The following is a 23647-nucleotide window of genomic DNA, read 5'->3' as shown; positions in this document are numbered from 1 at the left end:
CAGTAACGTCTCAGCCTGCTGTCATCACATGAATATACAGAGAGGTACAGTAACGTCTCAGCCTGCTGTCATCACATGAATATACAGAGAGGTACAGTAACGTCTCAGCCTGCTGTCATCACATGAATATACAGAGAGGTACAGTAACGTCTCAGCCTGCTGTCATCACATGAATATACAGAGAGGTACAGTAACGTCTCAGCCTGCTGTCATCACATGAATATACAGAGAGGTACAGTAACGTCTCAGCCTGCTGTCATCACATGAATATACAGAGAGGTACAGTAACGTCTCAGCCTGCTGTCATCACATGAATATACGTCTCAGAGAGGTACAGTAACGTCTCAGCCTGCTGTCATCACATGAATATACAGAGAGGTACAGTAACGTCTCAGCCTGCTGTCATCACATGAATATACAGAGAGGTACAGTAACGTCTCAGCCTGCTGTCATCACATGAATATACAGAGAGTACAGTAACGTCTCAGCCTGCTGTCATGAATATACAGAGAACAGTAACGTCTCAGCCTGCTGTCATCACATGAATATACAGAGAGGTGTTGAAACCTACACTTCTTTAGCTCTGAAGTTCCACAACTCTGTATGAAAACCTCTATATGGTAAAAATCACAAATGAATTAGATCAGCAGTAAGATTAAAACATTAAATTTTCATACAGAATGTGAGTCAGTGCAATGAAAGGAAGTGAAAAGTACAGAAGTTATTTTTTTATCCTGGTTGAGATAAAAAGATTTATCATCGCATTCTCTACACTGCAGAAAGAGCAACTGGAATCTGTTATCTGTGCCCATGAAACTGTACCTTAAGTGCTGCAGGTATCAAAATCAAGATATACTGATCTGAACGATACCATCAGCAAAAAAAAAAAATGTATGTATTCATTGAAACCACCAAACTACCAAATATACACTTTCATTTCCGTTACCACGAGCAATTACCATCAATGTGAATGATTAAAATCAGCATGGGATTGTGTATGTGAAGTGTATATTTAGTCCTGTGTTTGGACAAAACATTGCAAACACCCGCCTTAACACTGTCAATATGGTGCAGAGGCTGCAGGCTGACAGTAGAGTCTGTTTGCTAAATTAGTACAAAAGTCAAAATAAAACTTAAAAAAGTAAATGTGCTAAACATTGACTACACACGGAGCCTGGTGCTCACTGCTGCTCAGCTGTACTCTCACTCCAGTGTCACACAGAGCCTGGTGCTCACTGCTGCTCAGCTGTACTCTCACTCCAGTGTCACACGGAGCCTGGTGCTCACTGCTGCTCAGCTGTACTCTCACTCCAGTGTCACACGGAGCCTGGTGCTCACTGCTGCTCAGCTGTACTCTCACTCCAGTGTCACACGGAGCCTGGTGCTCACTGCTGCTCAGCTGTACTCTCACTCCAGTGTCACACGGAGCCTGGTGCTCACTGCTGCTCAGCTGTACTCTCACTCCAGTGTCACACGGAGCCTGGTGCTCACTGCTGCTCAGCTGTACTCTCACTCCAGTGTCACACGGAGCCTGGTGCTCACTGCTGCTCAGCTGTACTCTCACTCCAGTGTCACACGGAGCCTGGTGCTCACTGCTGCTCAGCTGTACTCTCACTCCAGTGTCACACGGAGCCTGGTGCTCACTGCTGCTCAGCTGTACTCTCACTCCAGTGTCACACGGAGCCTGGTGCTCACTGCTGCTCAGCTGTACTCTCACTCCAGTGTCACACGGAGCCTGGTGCTCACTGCTGCTCAGCTGTACTCTCACTCCAGTGTCACACGGAGCCTGGTGCTCACTGCTGCTCAGCTGTACTCTCACTCCAGTGTCACACGGAGCCTGGTGCTCACTGCTGCTCAGCTGTACTCTCACTCCAGTGTCACACGGAGCCTGGTGCTCACTGCTGCTCAGCTGTACTCTCACTCCAGTGTCACACGGAGCCTGGTGCTCACTGCTGCTCAGCTGTACTCTCACTCCAGTGTCATACGGAGCCTGGTGCTCACTGCTGCTCAGCTGTACTCTCACTCCAGTGTCACACGGAGCCTGGTGCTCACTGCTGCTCAGCTGTACTCTCACTCCAGTGTCACACGGAGCCTGGTGCTCACTACTGCTCAGCTGTACTCACGCTCTGTCCCTGCCAGGTTCTCTATTGCAGCGAGCAGCCTGGTTCTGTGCTCGAGGTCGGACACGTTGAGCTCAATCAGGTGCTTCTCTTTCAGCTCCTTCAGGTCCTCCACGGTCTGGTAGCCATTGAGGAGGAGAGACGAGGCGTATTCCTGTTGAGAACGACACTGCATTTACCAGCGCAGTGCCTGGTCTAATATTACAATACTGAGCCATAGTCCTAGTCAAGCAGCACGCATCAGTCAGCCCATTAGTCTGTTCAATTTCACACAGGTTGTGACTTTGTAATATCTTATAACAAGCAATTGTAATGTTACTGTTCATTGGCGAGCAGGTGAATATAAAACATCACGCTTTCATGTAATGTTGCTCAAAAGTTACTCATCGAAGCATGTGCTCAGTATGCTATGTTAAGCTTCTGTATTCGACTCTAATTGAATGGTTTCATTTTGTGTGTGTATGAAATGCTTTGGGAACCTTGTGAAGAAGGGTGCTATAGAAATGTGAATTGTTGTTGTCGTTGTTGAGAAATCTTTTGTTTTTGTTTTTCTCGCTTGACATGATAAATCGCTTACAGGAAGGGCACAGAATTGGGGTCAGCAGCTTCCAGCGTATTCATTCACTTACACTGTAATGATGCAAGTTTGGTGCTCATGGTTTCCAAGGAAACTAAAGTGAAAGCCCTGTATACTGCAGGCCTACCCCACCTCTTGAGATTGACATGAAGTCTCCTTCACAGTACTGCTCCCTCTCCGCTAAACCTACCCTTGCTATCACACAGGGGTGGCGTCTAGCCTCTCTTTAATCTTTCACTGCTAGTGTCATTTCTGTACTTAGAGTAGAGCTTGTTTGAGGGGACGGTCATCTCATTCACTGAGCCACTGCTCCATGCTCATGTACTGCATTGAAAACTTATTCAAAAGAGCAGTGACAAGGTAAACAAAGGTATCCTCCACTATGTGCTTTACATTAGTACACATTTCAACACAATCTTTGAAAACTAGGACACACAAAGATCATTATTTAAAAAAACGTCATCATTAAATATGAACTTTGTAGACTTTGAGAAACTTCAGCAGGAAAAAGCACCTAATATTTAACTGCTTTAGAGTGTTGACGTTATTTATGTATTTGTATATATATAAATTATATATTTATAAATTATATATATTAAATTAAAAGATCTCTCGGAAAGGGCTGCACCATATTAAAAGACAAAGCAGTTGTCAGGTTCCAGCAGCAGCAGCAGCAGCATTATTAAGGTGCAGTATAGGCGTTGCTCTCTCACTCACCTTCAGGTCCAGTCGCTCTAGCAGTTCCAGCAGGGTTTTGGGCCGGGGCCTCCTGCTTCGCCTGTGCGGTCGGATCTTCCTCTCCTGCTCCACCTCCTCTTCCTGGTGAATCACGTCCACGTATATGAATTTGAAGCTGCCCACTTTGTTGTGGAGCATGCCTGTCCACGTTCCCATCGGAGGCTTGCTGATTATTTCAATAACATCTCCTTTCTGGAATTAGCAAAATAATAACTACTATTACTAAAAATAAACATGAGTACATAACAAGGCTGTAATTTCCATCAAGTGCTCCTGGTGACATATTGAGAGCAAAGTGTGGAAGAAGAAGAAGAAGAAGAAGAAGAAGAAGAAGAAGAAGAAGAAGAAGAAGAAGAAGAAGAAGACTTATACAGGTTTACCACTGTAAATGTGCATGGTACATGTTACAGTTTTCCCTGCTTCTTCCATGGTTATTCTATGCATTTACCACAGTTTACCATGTTTTTTTCATTTCCTGGTTTAAACTGGAAAGGCAATGAGGCAAACATTTTCAAAAGGAATGTCCCTATCCAACCAATGAAAACATTTTCAAAAGGAATGTCCCTATCCAACCAATGAAAACATTTTCAAAAGGAATGTCCCTATCCAACCAATGAAAACATTTTCAAAAGGAATGTCCCTATCCAACCAATGAAAACATTTTCAAAAGGAATGTCCATATCCAACCAATGAAAACATTTTCAAAAGGAATGTCCCTATCCAACCAATGAAAACATTTTCAAAAGGAATGTCCCTATCCAACCAATGAAAACATTTTCAAAAGGAATGTCCATATCCAACCAATGAAAACATTTTCAAAAGGAATGTCCCTATCCAACCAATGAAAACATTTTCAAAAGGAATGTCCATATCCAACCAATGAAAACATTTTCAAAAGGAATGTCCCTATCCAACCAATGAAAACATTTTCAAAAGGAATGTCCCTATCCAACCAATGAAAACATTTTCAAAAGGAATGTCCCTATCCAACCAATGAAAACATTTTCAAAAGGAATGTCCATATCCAACCAATGAAAACATTTTCAAAAGGAATGTCCCTATCCAACCAATGAAAACATTTTCAAAAGGAATGTCCCTATCCAACCAATGAAAACATTTTCAAAAGGAATGTCCCTATCCAACCAATGAAAACATTTTCAAAAGGAATGTCCCTATCCAACCAATGAAAACATTTTCAAAAGGAATGTCCATATCCAACCAATGAAAACATTTTCCCATGGTGTCCCTAATTTACAGTTTAAGTTTCTACACTGTGTGCTTGTCCTTTGTGATATCAGTGAAGCTCCTGAATGAAGTCTGGTAACTGCATTGTGTGCTTGTCCTTTGTGATATCAGTGAAGCTCCTGAATGAAGTCTGGTAACTGCATTGTGTGCTTGTCCTTTGTGATATCAGTGAAGCTCCTGAATGAAGTCTGGTAACTGCATTGTGTGCTTGTCCTTTGTGATATCAGTGAAGCTCGTGAATGAAGTCTGGTAACTGCATTGTGTGCTTGTCCTTTGTGATATCAGTGAAGCTCGTGAATGAAGTCTGGTAACTGCATTGTGTGCTTGTCCTTTGTGATATCAGTGAAGCTCCTGAATGAAGTCTGGTAACTGCATTGTGTGCTTGTCCTTTGTGATATCAGTGAAGCTCCTGAATGAAGTCTGGTAACTGCATTGTGTGCTTGTCCTTTGTGATATCAGTGAAGCTCCTGAATGAAGTCTGGTAACTGCATTGTGTGCTTGTCCTTTGTGATATCAGTGAAGCTCCTGAATGAAGTCTGGTAACTGCATTGTGTGCTTGTCCTTTGTGATATCAGTGAAGCTCGTGAATGAAGTCTGGTAACTGCATTGTGTGCTTGTCCTTTGTGATATCAGTGAAGCTCGTGAATGAAGTCTGGTAACTGCATTGTGTGCTTGTCCTTTGTGATATCAGTGAAGCTCGTGAATGAAGTCTGGTAACTGCATTGTGTGCTTGTCCTTTGTGATATCAGTGAAGCTCGTGAATGAAGTCTGGTAACTGCATTGTGTGCTTGTCCTTTGTGGCATGCCGAAATGCAGTAAAGAGCTTTGAGAAGGCAGCCCCCTGTGTGAATGGTTGGAGGTGTCCAGCCCCTGTCCTTTACCTTGAGTTTGAGGGAGTCGCTGTCATACGGGCTGGGGATGAAGTCAGTGTGAACTCGGCAGCTCCCACAGAAGGGCCCGGGGTACGGCACGTCCTCTTCCAGTCGAATGCTGTCACGGTTACTGGATCTATCCGAGCCACTGGTGACCCCACCTGGACAAAGTGAACAATGACCACTCAGCCCCGGACAAGACCTCTCACAGCATGTTCATAGAGGTCACGCAAGAAGAATAGACCATGCACAACAACATTATATAAGTGTCATTAAGCGAATCACTACTCCATGCTAATGGGAATATTTTTTGTTTTGTTCTCAAGTCTGTTCACAGAAGTTTTCCAGACTGTTAAGGAACAGTTCTAGAAGTTCTGGATGAGTTCCACTGCTACCTATCTAAACACCGGTTTTATTCCTCAGCACTCTTTAAATAACCAATGAGCTTTGTGAATCAAGGGCTCTCTGGAGGTCCTGTAGGCTTCAGCAGACCTGCTGTTGCTTTTCACACAGATTCAAATTTCTTAGCATCAGAAAAGAGAAGTGACAGTCGCATCTCCACAGAGCAAGTTCTCACGTGACATTTTCAACACCACAGAGCCTGGGATTGAGAAACACTTTCAATATATAGATTTCTTGTGAGTTCCCCTTTGTTAGATAAACCAAAAACGTACCCGTCAGTCTACAGTCATTACTAAATATCTGAAAGGAACAATGGACAATGACTGTGTTTTAATCATTCATTTGATCCATACTGTATGTGCCGGGATGGTGGTGCTGTGACTATACATAGGAGTGGCTGCAGGATGCCTGGCTTGGACCTTCTTCATTTTGTTCCTCCAGGGTTTGCAGAAACTGTTGGCTGTTTTGTCACAGTTCAAAATGAACAAGAGTCATACCTGCTATCAAGACAAAGCAAACTAAAACCCAGAGTCTTACCTGATATCAAAACAAAGCAAACCGAAACCCAGAGTCTTACCTGCTATCAACACAAAGCAAACCAGAACCCAGAGTCTTACCTGCTATCAACACAAAGCAAACCAAAACCCAGAGTCTTACCTGCTATCAACACAAAGCAAACCAAAACCAAGAGTCTTACCTGCTATCAACACAAAGCAAACCAAAACCTAGAGTCTTACCTGCTATCAACACAAAGCAAACCAAAACCCAGAGTCTTACCTGCTATCAACACAAAGCAAACCAAAAACTAGAGTCTTACCTGCTATCAACACAAAACAAACCAAAACCCAGAATCTTACCTGCTATCAACACAAAGCAAACCAAAACCCAGAGTCTTACCTGCTATCAACACAAAGCAAACCAAAACCCAGAGTCTTACCTGCTATCAACACAAAGCAAACCAAAACCCAGAGTCTTACCTGCTATCAACACAAAGCAAACCAAAACCCAGAGTCTTACCTGCTATCAACACAAAGCAAACCAAAACCAAGAGTCTTACCTGCTATCAACACAAAGCAAACCAAAACCCAGATTCTTACCTGCTATCAACACAAAGCAAACCAAAACCCAGAGTCTTACCTGCTATCAACACAAAGCAAACCAAAACCCAGAGTCTTACCTGCTATCAACACAAAACAAACCAAAACCCAGAATCTTACCTGCTATCAACACAAAGCAAACCAAAACCTAGAGTCTTACCTGCTATCAACACAAAGCAAACCAAAACCCAGAGTCTTACCTGCTATCAACACAAAGCAAACCAAAACCTGGAGTCTTACCTCCTATCAACACAAAGGGAAGACGCCATTTACAAATATTGCAAACATCCCTTTATTAGTTCATTTCACAACGTGTGTTTGATCACTTACTGGAGGAACTCCTCCCGCTGTACAGGCTTTCCATGGAGTCGCAGGCTTTCAGAGGGGCTTCGTCGGAGTGCTGGCCGAGCTCGTGATCGCCCTCGTGGGTCCTGCAGTCTCGCTCTGTGTCTTCACACTGATGGGGACACAAGCAGCACAAGCTAAATAATACTCCTTTTATCAACCCTTTGCTGCACAGTGTTCAGTATATTTGACATCAAGAAAATAAGCATTCAATGGGTATGGGAAGATACTCAGGCAGTAATGGATTCTCATAGTGTGTATCATTGTGCAGGGATGCAGGGAGATACTCAGGCAGTAATGGATTCTCATATTGTGTGTATCATTGTGCAGGGATGCAGGGAGATACTCAGGCAGTAATGGATTCTCATATTGTGTATCATTGTGCAGGGATGCAGGGAGATACTCAGGCAGTAATGGATTCTCATATTGTGTGTATCATTGTGCAGGGATGCAGGGAGATACTCAGGCAGTAATGGATTCTCATATTGTGTATCATTGTGCAGGGATGCAGGGAGATACTCAGGCAGTAATGGATTCTCATATTGTGTATCATTGTGCAGGGATACAGGGAGATACTCAGGCAGTTATGTATTCTCATATTGTGTGTGTATCATTGTGCAGGGATGCAGTTATAAGTAAGAAGCCTCTGCCTAAAAGAACACCCCTCGGGAAGCAAGCAAAGTGTTCTCTTAGACAGAGTTGACCACAGGGACAATGTGTCGAGGCCAATCACAATATGAATCAATTAATACAAATGTATTTATTACTTATATCATGAGACTTGTGCATCAGCATATGAAATGCTCAGAATAAGTAAGAGAACAGCAATTGGCAAACATATGTTAATAAAGTATAATAATAAACTAACATATGTTAATAAAGTATAATAATAAACTAACTGAGAAGCTAACGCTAATAAACTAACCTACACACTAAATTAACAAAGCACCCCGGCACACATTGGAAATGCAGCAGCGGCTCTAACAGCAATTATGAATATGAGAATGAATTTTAACACAATGGTTATTAACACAGCACTGCTCCACACACATTGAAAATGCAGCAGCGGCTCTAAATTACTCCCGCGATGACAATTCAGTTTTGAAAAGATTAAATAAACCATCTGAATTTGAGTTTGATGAAGATGTGTTATCAGGATACAAAACAGCCCTGTATCAGTTTTGAATCGGTTAGCAACGAATCGCTATTGGTGCCAACACCATCATTTAATCCTAGGGTAATTTACTCATGTTGTATGTTAAATTTACAAAACCAGAACTCCATGGGAGATTATATAGCATTTTTGGATGTATAGTAACTGTTTGGAAATATTGTTATTGTTATTATTTTTTATTGAGTTTAGTTCGGTCTCTCTTTGTATTAGTGCTGCACTATTGAGATGTACCTGTGCTAGCCCTGCCTGGGGACACAAAGTGAAGAAACTAAACTAAGTGTTAACACTGCTGGCCCTCGGTTTGTGTCAGTGACCTGTTTAGATTAAACCTTTGCTGTGGTTCAGTACAGGAAGACAAGCCCTGAGCACAGGTCTGCACAGACCAAAGACGTGTGCAGTGATAAGGAGGGATGTTTCAGCAGAGACGTGTGCAGTGATAAGGAGGGATGTTTCAGCAGAGACGTGCGCAGTGATAAGGAGGGATGTTTCAGCAGAGACGTGTGCAGTGATAGGGAGGGATGTTTCAGCAGAGACGTGTGCAGTGATAAGGAGGGATGTTTCAGCAGAGACGTGCGCAGTGATAAGGAGGGATGTTTCAGCAGAGACGTGTGCAGTGATAGGGAGGGATGTTTCAGCAGAGACGTGTGCAGTGATAAGGAGGGATGTTTCAGCAGAGACGTGCGCAGTGATAAGGAGGGATGTTTCAGCAGAGACGTGTGCAGTGATAAGGAGGGATGTTTCAGCAGAGACGTGCGCAGTGATAAGGAGGGATGTTTCAGCAGAGACGTGCGCAGTGATAAGGAGGGATGTTTCAGCAGAGACGTGTGCAGTGATAAGGAGGGATGTTTCAGCAGAGACGTGTGCAGTGATAAGGAGGGATGTTTCAGCAGAGACGTGTGCAGTGATAGGGAGGGATGTTTCAGCAGAGACGTGTGCAGTGATAAGGAGGGATGTTTCAGCAGAGACGTGTGCAGTGATAAGGAGGGATGTTTCAGCAGAGACGTGTGCAGTGATAAGGAGGGATGTTTCAGCAGAGACGTGTGCAGTGATAAGGAGGGATGTTTCAGCAGAGACGTGTGCAGTGATAAGGAGGGATGTTTCAGCAGAGACGTGTGCAGTGATAAGGAGGGATGTTTCAGCAGAGACGTGCGCAGTGATAAGGAGGGATGTTTCAGCAGAGACGTGTGCAGTGATAGGGAGGGATGTTTCAGCAGAGACGTGCGCAGTGATAGGGAGGGATGTTTCAGCAGAGACGTGCGCAGTGATAAGGAGGGATGTTTCAGCAGAGACGTGCGCAGTGATAAGGAGGGATGTTTCAGCAGAGACGTGTGCAGTGATAAGGAGGGATGTTTCAGCAGAGACGTGCGCAGTGATAAGGAGGGATGTTTCAGCAGAGACGTGTGCAGTGATAAGGAGGGATGTTTCAGCAGAGACGTGTGCAGTGATAAGGAGGGATGTTTCAGCAGAGACGTGTGCAGTGATAAGGAGGGATGTTTCAGCAGAGACGTGTGCAGTGATAAGGAGGGATGTTTCAGCAGAGACGTGTGCAGTGATAGGGAGGGATGTTTCAGCAGAGACGTGTGCAGTGATAAGGAGGGATGTTTCAGCAGAGACGTGTGCAGTGATAGGGAGGGATGTTTCAGCAGAGACGTGTGCAGTGATAAGGAGGGATGTTTCAGCAGAGACGTGTGCAGTGATAAGGAGGGATGTTTCAGCAGAGACGTGTGCAGTGATAAGGAGGGATGTTTCAGCAGAGACGTGTGCAGTGATAAGGAGGGATGTTTCAGCAGAGACGTGCGCAGTGATAAGGAGGGATGTTTCAGCAGAGACGTGCGCAGTGATAAGGAGGGATGTTTCAGCAGAGACGTGTGCAGTGATAAGGAGGGATGTTTCAGCAGAGACGTGCGCAGTGATAAGGAGGGATGTTTCAGCAGAGACGTGCGCAGTGATAGGGAGGGATGTTTCAGCAGAGACGTGCGCAGTGATAAGGAGGGATGTTTCAGCAGAGACGTGCGCAGTGATAAGGAGGGATGTTTCAGCAGAGACGTGCGCAGTGATAAGGAGGGATGTTTCAGCAGAGACGTGCGCAGTGATAAGGAGGGATGTTTCAGCAGAGACGTGCGCAGTGATAGGGAGGGATGTTTCAGCAGAGACGTGCGCAGTGATAGGGAGGGATGTTTCAGCAGAGACGTGCGCAGTGATAAGGGAGGGATGTTTCAGCAGAGACGTGCGCAGTGATAGGGAGGGATGTTTCAGCAGAGACGTGCGCAGTGACAGACTGGCCAGTATTTAGAGCTCAGAGATGCAGCTAAACGTAGCCTTGCTCCTGCTATTCATGTCCTACAAGACAGAAGGATGGCTTTGCTGGATGTTATTTTATTACTGGTTCCGTTTACACTTCTGTTCCTTCACTTGGACCCTCCTTTCCGTCAGTCTTTAACAGCACATGAAAAAAGGCTACATGTCTGAATTGAATAAAGAGTCCCAAAGCTATTGTGTTAAAACCCAGCCCTATCTGGTCTGTTGGGAAAGATGAAATTACATTTGGTGCAAGATTAACTGTGTGGGAAGTTGTAATTAATTTGAATGGCTGGCAGTACTTGTGCAAATGGATATAAATATAGTGAAGCACAGTGACAAAGGTGACAGCAGTCTGAAATGCCTCCAGTAATCCAGATTTCTGCTATTCTGATATTGTGCCAAATCGATTGAGTCAGTGAGTTTAAACTGAATCATGAATCATACAATAAAGTATTATAGAAGAGAAAAAAAGCACCTTTTCAAAGTGGAATTTTCCAATAACTACACACTTGTAGGGGGTTCCTCGTCATGCTATTAATAAGCCGAGTGTGCCAGATGAGGCAGGCATTATCTGCAGGACAATGGCAGCAGTGATGGGCATCTGCTGCAGGGATCATGCTTATCTGTGGATCTGAAGGGCTGGATCAGGGTTACAGCCACCCTTGCTCTAGCCATACTTTTAGACTGACCCCTTTTACCAGTTACAAAGTGAAACAAACTGATAAACAAACTCTAACAAATCTTTAGTGTCTGGAAAGTAGAAATAATCCCCTTATAGATCTTACAAGCTGCATCATTTCCCTTATAAAGAAAAGGTTTGAGCTAAAGTGGAACCACAAACACGCACACATTATGATGAAGGGGCTAAAAACATGACAGCAGTTCCACAGAGCTGTTGCTTAATGCAAAACCAGAGACCCATGTGCGTACTGCTTGAGCGAGCTCAGGGGTACTGTGAAGAGTGAAGGGGGCCCTGCTGCTCACACCCTTCTGCTGCTGAATGTGAAATGAGGAAGGTGTTTCTTCATGCCTCTTTACACAAGCAGCACGTTTATTTCTCATTTTCTCTCCTTCTGTTTGTTGATAGAATGTCATTTATGACAGATAACAGACTACATTTCACAAATGGGAAGTGGCAATTCCAAAGACATGTGTTCTCCATTACAAAGGCAAGCAAGCCACTTTTGTATTGGAACTTGTAATATTTTTTTGTACTTGTGTCTGTATCGCTACCGAGGCATTGCAAGGGGCATTGCTTGAAGAGCATTTCTTAAAAGGGAACTACAGCAGTAAACAGAAAGCACAAGGCAATGGCGATCTGTAAGTAATGAGTTGATTGAAAAAAGAATGTGGAAACTAGTTACACACAACTTAACATCTAAGCTATTGTCAAATCTGGACAAATCCGATGGAAACTGTAAATAGTAAAAACACTTCATTTAAAAGAATCTCTTTTATAAATGTCTTGAATATATTGCTTTTCGTTCCTGTTGAGACGTCTCATAAAATCCAAATGGGCAGCAGGAATATAAAAGTGAGAACAGGAATGATGAAGGGGGGCTGTATCTAAACATAGAGCAGGATCAGCAGATATAACACATTGCACCCAGACCAGGCTCCATGCGACTCTCTCCAGTTACTAAACATAGAACAGGAGCAGCAGATATAACACATTGCACCCAGACCCCCAGGCTCCACGCGACTCTCTCCAGTTACTAAACATAGAGCAGGAGCAGCAGATATAACACATTGCACCCAGACCCCCAGGCTCCACGCGACTCTCTCCAGTTATAACTACCCCTTGCTTCATCTTACCATTTCCTCAGAGAGTGCTTTGCTGTACTTTTTGCCCATCTTCTTGCGCATGGTCAGAGAAATGGCCCTCATCTTCTTGCTGATGCTTGTATTACTGGAGGGTTTGTTGTGATTCTGATCACAGGCCTCCGCTTCACAATCTCCTTCAGCAGCCTGAACAAGAGTGGAATACAATACACTGTGTTAACAGCAAGCTGTGCTTGTATCACTGGATTAGATTATGTATTATAGCAGCATTCTTAAAATGTCAGCTTCATTAACACTGATTGTGTGCAACAACAGAACTCAGCTGATTCAAGCAGCAGTTTAAGGAGCTACAATAATCTTTTAAACAAGGTTTACATTTCTACTTTCTAAGGCTTGTCTGGTATTTATTTTGTTTACAAAACAAAATAAAACATGTATTTCTTGCTTGTGTACTGTTTTAATCTGATTGTGTTCAAATAAACAGTTTGACCCTGGTAGATTTTATCCTTGCAATACTTTGTTTTACTATATGTGCTGTGTGTGTGTGTGTTTGCTGTGTGCGTGTCTGTGCGTATGACTGTGTGTGCTTGTGTGTGCATGACAGTGTGTGCATGTGTGCGTGTGCGTGTGTGTCAGTGACCGTATGTTTCTATGTGGATGGTACAGTTTAGCACCATTAGTCTAGTCTAGTTTAGAGACAATTCCTGTGTACTAAGAAACGCTGTATAAAATGTACAGCTTATATTCTATACATTACATATAAAGTAACTAACATTCTTATTTTGTGTTCGGTTATGATGACATTATGTACCTCAAGTATTAAACTTGAGAAAATACCAGTATGTGCTCATAATACAGTAAGTGCACCAGCTGGAGGGTTTTCCTTTCTTTCTCTTTTTGTAGTATCAAAGTTAGTCCAGTTAGGCAGACGTGTTCTTGAGAGAGCCCCTCTATACATACACTGCTCTCTGAGTTGTCTTCTCGTGCAGGCTGTGCTGATGACTGATGTCTGAAAGCGTCAAATCTCCCAAAGCTGGTGGATCGCTGCAGAGAAATAATAAGCATGTAAGAGAACATGCATGACAGACAGCAATGAGAGGAGACCCAGAGTGAGAACATGCACCACAGACAGCAATGAGAGGAGACCCAGAGTGAGAACATGCATCACAGACAGCAATGAGAGGAAACACAGAGTGAGAACATGCATCACAGACAGCAATGAGAGGAGACCCAGAGTGAGAACATGCACCACAGACAGCAATGAGAGGAGACCCAGAATGAGAACCAACATGCATCACAGACAGCAATGAGAGGAGACCCAGAGTGAGAACATGCATCACAGACAGCAATGAGAGGAGACACAGAGTGAGAACATGCATCACAGACAGCAATGAGAGGAGACACAGAGTGAGAACATGCATCACAGTGCAATGAGAGGAAACACAGAGTGAGAACATGCATCACAGACAGCAATGAGAGGAGACCCAGAGTGAGAACATGCACCACAGACAGCAATGAGAGGAGACCCAGAATGAGAACATGCATCACAGACAGCAATGAGAGGAGACCCAGAGTGAGAACATGCATCACAGACAACAATGAGAGGAAACACAGAGTGAGAACATGCATCACAGACAGAAATGAGAGGAGACACAGAGTGAGAACTAACATGCCTCACAGACAGCAATGAGAGGAGACCCAGAGTGAGAACAAACATGCATCACAGACAGCAATGAGAGGAGACACAGAGTGAGAACATGCATCACAGACAGCAATGAGAGGAGACCCAGAATGAGAACTGGTGCCTCACAGACAGCAATGAGAGGAGACACAGAGTGAGAACATGCATGACAGACAGCAATGAGAGGAGACCCAGAGTGAGAACAATCACAGACAGCATGAGAGGAGACCCAGAGTGAGAACACAGACAGACAGCAATGAGAGGAGACCCAGAATGAGAACATGCATCACAGACAGCAATGAGAGGAGACCCAGAGTGAGAACATGCACCACAGACAGCAATGAGAGGAGACCCAGAATGAGAACCAACATGCATCACAGACAGCAATGAGAGGAGACCCAGAGTGAGAACATGCATCACAGACAGCAATGAGAGGAGACCCAGAGTGAGAACATGCATCACAGACAGCAATGAGAGGAGACCCAGATGAGAAGAACATGCCTCACAGACAGCAGTGAGAGGAGACACAGAGTGAGAACATGCATGACAGACAGCAATGAGAGGAGACACAGAGTGAGAACATGCATCACAGACAGCAATGAGAGGAGACACAGAGTGAGAACTAACATGCCTCACAGACAGCAATGAGAGGAGACACAGAGTGAGAACATGCATCACAGACAGCAATGAGAGGAGACCCAGAGTGAGAACATGCATGACAGACAGCAATGAGAGGGGGAGGCACAGTTTATATGATGACTCGGATGCAATGCAGAAATATTCATTCTTATAAAATCACAAAGGGACTGTGACCCCTGTTTATCAGAGCTTTTTAATCCAGTCTGAAAAAAAACAATAAATACAGTAACTAAAGATTAAAAACAACCAAGAAGATTAATGTTAAGAAGATTAATGTTCGGACTATGAAGTGACTTTCTTAGCAGGTTTTCTGTCTCCTCTACATAGATATAGATAGAGACAATAATAGATGAACACTGTTAGTATTTTTGGATATATTACAGTTTGTGCAATGGAACTGCAGCTTCAAGTTCTTTAAAAAAATATGTGTGTGTGTGTGTTTGTTGCCGGAATGCATCTAAAAAAGAACTCATCAGTCTGCTTTTGAAAATAGAGTGACCAGCTTACAGATATTGACATTGCTTACAGATATCGAACAGTCTGGACTGAGTTTACAAGCTCTGTAACACCCAGCCCCACCCCCCTCCATGCAGGCAGGTATATAAAGGACATAAATGAGAAATCTTGAGGTGATCGCATTGACTAAACTAAAAGATGAGTAAAATAGTTACTCTTGCTTCCTTCAAGCATCCATCCACACAAAGGGCTTGAATTATATGAGTTCCGTCTAAGTGGCTGTGCTTTCTGACTGGGAGCGGTGTAGAGTGCAGAGTTATTCACACAATGCAAGCAGCATGCAGTAGAGATGTAATCTGCCTGTACAACAGCACACAGCACAGAGACACTGGATGCTATTGACCACTGTGTGTAGCACACTGCATAACAAATGCATAAAGTGGAAAATCAAGTACAACACATCCTAGTTATCCAGCTGGAGTTGCATGTACCAATTCACTGCATATCTGGATGGATTTTCATGAGAGAATTTGATAATCTGTAATCCATTGAAAAGCTGTCCATGCCACAGTGCCAGCCACCCTCTGAAAGTAATTACACTGGACACAGCCTGATAATCTCTTTTAAATACCAAACAGGAGCTCTCTCTGGTCGAAACAGAAACACATTTAACCTGCTCGTCTCTGCTGAGTCCCCAGGCTGCCTTCACCACTGACAATAAGCTAATAAGACACAACTCATTACAATGCATTCAGAGATACTTTCTCATTCACACCATACCAGTCTGTGCTTGAGCTGGCAATCCTAGTCTACATGCAGGGAGATTCAATGAGCCCAACTCACAGAATTTTCAAGACTATTTTGTTGTGCTTCATTAAAGTGAGTTTGCAGTTTGTGAAATTAACTACTGTTTAGATCTTAAGATAATGTTTTAAAAGCAGTCCTTCAAGCTTTGTGAATGGCAGCCAGTGGTTGTCAATTTTGTAAGATAAAATCTGCAAAGCAAGGCGATGCCTATCTTCAGCATGCGATTAACACAAAACACAGCTGCTTTACATTATATATACTCAGACTTTGTGATGATCTAAACAGTGACTGAAGGGAAAAAAGCCATTGTGGCCCACTATGTTTGTTAATGTATGCAAGCTTTCAATGAATGTGTGTTTTAATAGTTTTGTAGTTTTTGCACTGCGGTTGCACAGTATGATCAAGAAGCAGACTGACATTCAGGGTATTTTGATCTGTTGTTGAAGTCTTGTGCCATATCCTCTGACCAGGTCTCGCCTCTGCGTTTCAAACACTACATCCTGTTGAAGATGATAACACTGCAATGCACATCTACAGCATCTCGCAAGTCTATTGATGTGTTAAATGAGATGGAAAACCAGTGCCTGTTTCACTTGAGTTTATTCAGGTTTTATCAAAACAAGGAGCCAACAGAAATTCTGCTTATTTATTAAACTATAGATATCAAGCTAAATAAAAAAAGATTTTTTCAAAGATCTTTTCAAAATGCCAGCTGTAGTGCACCAGGGTTTAAATCACTGCAGGAAGATCGATTAAAAAAAACAACATTAACTCATTAACTCTATCCCTAACCCTAACATTAACTCTATCCCTAACCTTAACATTAACTCTATCCCTAACCCTAACATTAACTCTATCCCTAACCCTAACATTAACTCTATCCCTAACCTTAACATTAACTCTATCCCTAACCCTAACATTAACTCTATACCTAACCCTAACATTAACTCTATCCCTAACCTTAACATTAACTCTATCCCTAACCCTAACATTAACTCTATCCCTAACCCTAACATTAACTCTATCCCTAACCCTAACATTAACTCTATACCTAACCTTAACATTAACTCTATCCCTAACCCTAACATTAACTCTATACCTAACCCTAACATTAACTCTATCCCTAACCTAACATTAACTCTATCCCTAACCCTAACATTAACTCTATCCCTAACCCTAACATTAACTCTATCCCTAACCCTAACATTAACTCTATACCTAACCCTAACATTAACTCTATACCTAACCCTAACATTAACTCTATACCTAACCCTAACATTAACTCTATCCCTAACCTTAACATTAACTCTATACCTAACCCTAACATTAACTCTATACCTAACCCTAACATTAACTCTATCCCTAACCTTAACATTAACTCTATCCCTAACCTTAACATTAACTCTATCCCTAACCTAACATTAACTCTATCCCTAACCCTAACATTAACTCTATCCCTAACCCTAACATTAACTCTATCCCTAACCCTAACATTAACTCTATACCTAACCCTAACATTAACTCTATACCTAACCCTAACATTAACTCTATACCTAACCCTAACATTAACTCTATACCTAACCCTAACATTAACTCTATCCCTAACCCTAACATTAACTCTATCCCTAACCCTAACATTAACTCTATCCCTAACCCTAACATTAACTCTATCCCTAACCCTAACATTAACTCTATCCCTAACCCTAACATTAACTCTATCCCTAACCTTAACATTAACTCTATCCCTAACCTTAACATTAACTCTATCCCTAACCCTAACATTAACTCTATCCCTAACCTTAACATTAACTCTATCCCTAACCTTAACATTAACTCTATCCCTAACCCTAACATTAACTCTATACCTAACCCTAACATTAACTCTATACCTAACCCTAACATTAACTCTATACCTAACCCTAACATTAACTCTATCCCTAACCCTAACATTAACTCTATACCTAACCCTAACATTAACTCTATACCTAACTAACATTAACTCTATACCTAACCCTAACATTAACTCTATACCTAACCCTAACATTAACTCTATCCCTAACCCTAACATTAACTCTATCCCTAACCCTAACATTAACTCTATCCCTAACCCTAACATTAACTCTATCCCTAACTAACATTAACTCTATCCCTAACCCTAACATTAACTCTATCCCTAACCCTAACATTAACTCTATCCCTAACCCTAACATTAACTCTATCCCTAACCCTAACATTAACTCTATCCCTAACCCTAACATTAACTCATTAACCCTAACATTAACTCTATCCCTAACCCTAACATTAACTCTATCCCTAACCCTAACATTAACTCTATCCCTAACCCTAACATTAACTCTATCCCTAACCCTAACATTAACTCTATCCCTAACCCTAACATTAACTCTATACCTAACCCTAACATTAACTCTATACCTAACCCTAACATTAACTCTATACCTAACCTTAACATTAACTCTATCCCTAACCCTAACATTAACTCTATCCCTAACCCTAACATTAACTCTATCCCTAACCCTAACATTAACTCTATCCCTAACCCTAACATTAACTCTATCCCTAACCCTAACATTAACTCTATCCCTAACCCTAACATTAACTCTGTCCTTAACCCTAACATTAACTCTATCCCTAACCTTAACATTAACTCTATCCCTAACCCTAACATTAACTCTATCCCTAACCCTAACATTAACTCTATCCCTAACCCTAACATTAACTCTATCCCTAACCTTAACATTAACTCTATCCCTAACCCTAACATTAACTCTATCCCTAACCCTAACATTAACTCTATCCCTAACCTTAACATTAACTCTATCCCTAACCTTAACATTAACTCTATCCCTAACCCTAACATTAACTCTATACCTAACCCTAACATTAACTCTATACCTAACCTTAACATTAACTCTATCCCTAACCCTAACATTAACTCTATCCCTAACCTTAACATTAACTCTATCCCTAACCTAACCCTAACATTAACTCTATCCTAACCCTAACATTAACTCTAACCCTAACCCTAACATTAACTCTTCCCTAACTAACATACCTAACCATAACATTAACTCTACGTTCAGTACATTGTAACTATGCATAATAACATTGTAATTTCCTGTGTAACTGCTCTGTAAATACACAGTAATTAGAGACAAAGTGTTAAGTGTTACCTTGCTTTTTTTTTTTTGATTTAGAAAAAGTATTTGCTTCAGATTTTTATGAATAAAATAACCCTAACATTAATATATAACCTTATATATATATATATATATATATATATATATATACTATATATATATATATAGTATTTATGTTTCATTTCTTTGACCCAGTAATACAGTACTCAAGTTTCCTTACGTAAAACACATCCCACAAGTTAAATACATCAGCATTAACTCACACAATTATTCCATATTCTCCACTTATACAGAGCTATGTGTGAAGTATTGCATATCCTGTCTTATCCAATATACATCTCATTAATGTGCTGCTTTACATTCTACACGACTGCATTACAAGCAAACAGTGCTTTACTAGTGTGATTACAACAGCAGAGCGCTGTACTGTACTGCACAGTAATGTAATGAATCACATCATCAGAGCTGTACTCTTTACTAAATCAACACACTCAACACAAGCACTCATTTCTAAATCAACACACTCAACACAGGCACTCATATCTAAATCAACACACTCAACACAAGCACTCATATCTAAATCAACACACTCAACACAAGCACTCATATCTAAATCAACACACTCAACACAAGCACTCATATCTAAATCAACACACTCAACACAAGCACTCATATCTAAATCAACACACTCAACACAAGCACTCAAATACATGTCAACCAGATGGAAAAAACCCCGTCTCACTGCTGAAATAATTACCACTCAGGAAGAAGTCACTCTGTCTTACCTTTGGCTTTTGGCATTTGGGTTTGGGTTTGTCAGAAACATTTGAAGATTTCCTTTGCAACATAGTTTTGTGTTGAAGAATCTGAGTAAAAAGACTGGAAGTGTGTCTCCCTGCTGCACTGCTGATGCGATGCAATCCCCCAGGGCACAACTGTGACAATAAAACTGAAGACTTCTCTATTCAGCTAACTTCCTCATGAGAGCAGGATGTGAGCCAATTAAAAGAGTGCATCTGCTACCTACAGATCAACAGGAGGAGACCAGGGCTCTTTCACCAGACACTTGTATGTACCAGTCTGCAGAATGAAATACATAAAAGAAAGATAAACATTTACCTTGTACTCATTATAAGAGCTGTGCTGATTTCTACACAGCTCGACCCATCACATTTACCTTGTACTCTTTATAAGAGCTGTGCTGATTTCTACACAGCTCGACCCATCACATTTACCTTGTACTCATTATAAGAGCTGTGCTGATTTCTACACAGCTCGACCCTCACATTTACCTTGTACTCATTATAAGATCTGTGCTGATTTCTACACAGCTCGACTCATAATTCACATTTACCTTGTACTCATTATAAGAGCTGTGCTGATTTCTACACAGCTCGACCCGTCACATTTACCTTGTACTCATTATAAGAGCTGTGCTGATTTCTACACAGCTCGACCCGTCACATTTACCTTGTACTCATTATAAGAGCTGTGCTGATTTCTACACAGCTCGACCCGTCACATTTACCTTGTACTCATTATAAGAGCTGTGCTGATTTCTACACAGCTCGACCCGTCACATTTACCTTGTACTCATTATAAGAGCTGTGCTGATTTCTACACAGCTCGACCCGTCACATTTACCTTGTACTCATTATAAGAGCTGTGCTGATTTCTACACAGCTCGACCCGTCACATTTACCTTGTACTCATTATAAGAGCTGTGCTGATTTCTACACAGCTCGACCCGTCACATTTACCTTGTACTCATTATAAGAGCTGTGCTGATTTCTACACAGCTCGACCCGTCACATTTACCTTGTACTCATTATAAGAGCTGTGCTGATTTCTACACAGCTCGACCCGTCACATTTACCTTGTACTCATTATAAGAGCTGTGCTGATTTCTACACAGCTCGACCCGTCACATTTACCTTGTACTCATTATAAGAGCTGTGCTGATTTCTACACAGCTCGACCCGTCACATTTACCTTGTACTCATTATAAGAGCTGTGCTGATTTCTACACAGCTCGACCCGTCACATTTACCTTGTACTCATTATAAGATCTGTGCTGATTTCTACACAGCTCGACCCGTCACATTTACCTTGTACTCATTATAAGATCTGTGCTGATTTCTACACAGCTCGACCCGTCACATTTACCTTGTACTCATTATAAGAGCTGTGCTGATTTCTACACAGCTCGACCCGTCACATTTACCTTGTACTCATTATAAGAGCTGTGCTGATTTCTACACAGCTCGACCCGTCACATTTACCTTGTACTCATTATAAGAGCTGTGCTGATTTCTACACAGCTCGACCCGTCACATTTACCTTGTACTCATTATAAGAGCTGTGCTGATTTCTACACAGCTCGACCCGTCACATTTACCTTGTACTCATTATAAGAGCTGTGCTGATTTCTACACAGCTCGACCCATCACATTTACCTTGTACTCATTATAAGATCTGTGCTGATTTCTACACAGCTCGACCCATCACATTTACCTTGTACTCATTATAAGATCTGTGCTGATTTCTACACAGCTCGACCCATCACATTTACCTTGTACTCATTATAAGAGCTGTGCTGATTTCTACACAGCTCGACCCGTCACATTTACCTTGTACTCATTATAAGAGCTGTGCTGATTTCTACACAGCTCGACCCGTCACATTTACCTTGTACTCATTATAAGAGCTGTGCTGATTTCTACACAGCTCGACCCGTCACATTTACCTTGTACTCATTATAAGAGCTGTGCTGATTTCTACACAGCTCGACCCGTCACATTTACCTTGTACTCATTATAAGAGCTGTGCTGATTTCTACACAGACCCTGAGGATTAGGGTTAGAGTCTTTCTCATTGTTTTATTGGTTTACCGTGCACCCTATTCTCAAAGTTATTTAAAGATTGTTCTGGGATATTGTTATGAAGCATACAAATTAAATCCAACCCCTTTGAGTGAAAACACGAGCACCAAAGTTACACAAAACCAAACCAAACCAATAAGACATGACAGGAAGGGCTCTTATTCACAAATCTTTAAAGACTGTTGCAAGGACTGTTTATTTAACACTGCTTTGAAAAATGAGAATAAACACCCAAGCCTCTCTTAGCCATCTGAACAAGGGGGTTATGACCTGCAAACTGCATTCAATTAATCAAAACAGGCTCGAAATGTGTGTCTATACATATATATGAAATTAGGAAACACGCCAGAGCAGCGAGGATGAGGAACGCAGCAGACAGGCTTTGTGGAAGAATCTTGGGGGGGGCCTTCATCCAGCAGTGGCTTGAAAAAGGAGGATGACGAAGGCCCAGTTGAGCCAGTACACATGTGAAATCTCTTTATGTTATTTAGTGTGTCACCATCGGAAAGGGAATGTTTTAGCACAACAATGTCAAACTCCCAGTCACTGCTTGAATGCGGGTCCAGCCTGTTCCCATGCTTGTCACCTGGGTTTACTTCACTTCACTGCTAATGACATCATTGTGAGCATTATCCAGTGATTCATGTGCTGTTGCACATGTGAACACATCTTTTTTTAAGACCCAGTTTTTACTGAACACTGCCCATCTCCTCTTTAGAAACAATTGCTGAAAGAAACACTTCTTTGAAATAACAGCACTTTACTATTGCAGTTTACTGTTGAAAAATTGTGAAATACATCTGAGACATATAAAGTGATGAAAGGGACACGTGAAACAGTGATGATGACAGTGCGGTACAAATGAAAAGGGGAACAGTGTTACCTTTCCCTAGATCAGCTCGCTGTGCATCTCCGTTGTCAGGAAGCCAGTAAATGATGTTACAGGAAGAGGCCTACAAGGGCAAGATCTGCTTCCTCTTGTTGTTACATCACTCGCTGCTGACTCTGCATTGCAGCTTCTGCACCAATCAGGGGCTTTCAAATGTAATTCTTTATTTCTTTATTGTTCTTAATGGTGTACATTCTAACCAGCATGAAAACAGCAAGGAGGGTTCCAGTATGTGACACCACGTCACACACTAAATAACGTCCATATTCACATATACATTCAACACATTATAACAGCATATAACACATCCATATCCACATATATATTCAACATATTATAACAGCATGTCTCTTACTAGCTGATTAATACCACCACCTCACCACCCCCTTTTATTGGGATGCAAACCTGCGCTGCTTCTTCACTTTAAGCAAATTCCATATAAATGCAAATATTTGGACCTAAGCCCCATGATGCAATGAGAG

General features: G+C 42.0%; 1 protein-coding gene across 1 annotated transcript; it reads right to left on the bottom strand.

The window, feature by feature from the left end:
• Nucleotides 1-1921: 1921 nt before the first annotated feature.
• samsn1a (SAM domain, SH3 domain and nuclear localisation signals 1a) lies at nucleotides 1922-20348 on the bottom strand. The gene is made up of 7 exons (XM_041258993.1): nucleotides 20180-20348; nucleotides 13614-13697; nucleotides 12687-12839; nucleotides 7382-7508; nucleotides 5562-5713; nucleotides 3415-3627; nucleotides 1922-2274 (listed from the first exon to the last, which is right to left on the bottom strand). Exons 1-7 carry the CDS (start codon nucleotides 20240-20242, stop codon nucleotides 2110-2112), a joined length of 957 nt encoding a protein of 318 aa, XP_041114927.1. The 5' UTR covers nucleotides 20243-20348; the 3' UTR covers nucleotides 1922-2109.
• Nucleotides 20349-23647: the final 3299 nt, after the last annotated feature.

The sequence above is a fragment of the Polyodon spathula genome, chromosome 9, assembly GCF_017654505.1.
Source record: "Polyodon spathula isolate WHYD16114869_AA chromosome 9, ASM1765450v1, whole genome shotgun sequence".
NCBI lineage: Eukaryota > Metazoa > Chordata > Actinopteri > Acipenseriformes > Polyodontidae > Polyodon > Polyodon spathula.
Note: the sequence above shows the minus strand (reverse complement) of the source record. Positions and strands in the feature narration are given on the sequence as shown.

Coding starts and splice junctions, on each gene's coding strand:
- samsn1a (XM_041258993.1), bottom strand. CDS start 20,242: ATGTTGCAAAGGAAATCTTCAAATGTTTCTGACAAACCCAAACCCAAA. Junction 12,840..13,613: donor AAGACAACTCAGAGAGCAGT/GTATGTATAGAG, acceptor ACTCTTGTTCAG/GCTGCTGAAGGAGATTGTGA. Junction 7,509..12,686: donor AAGCACTCTCTGAGGAAATG/GTAAGATGAAGC, acceptor TGTCCCCATCAG/TGTGAAGACACAGAGCGAGA.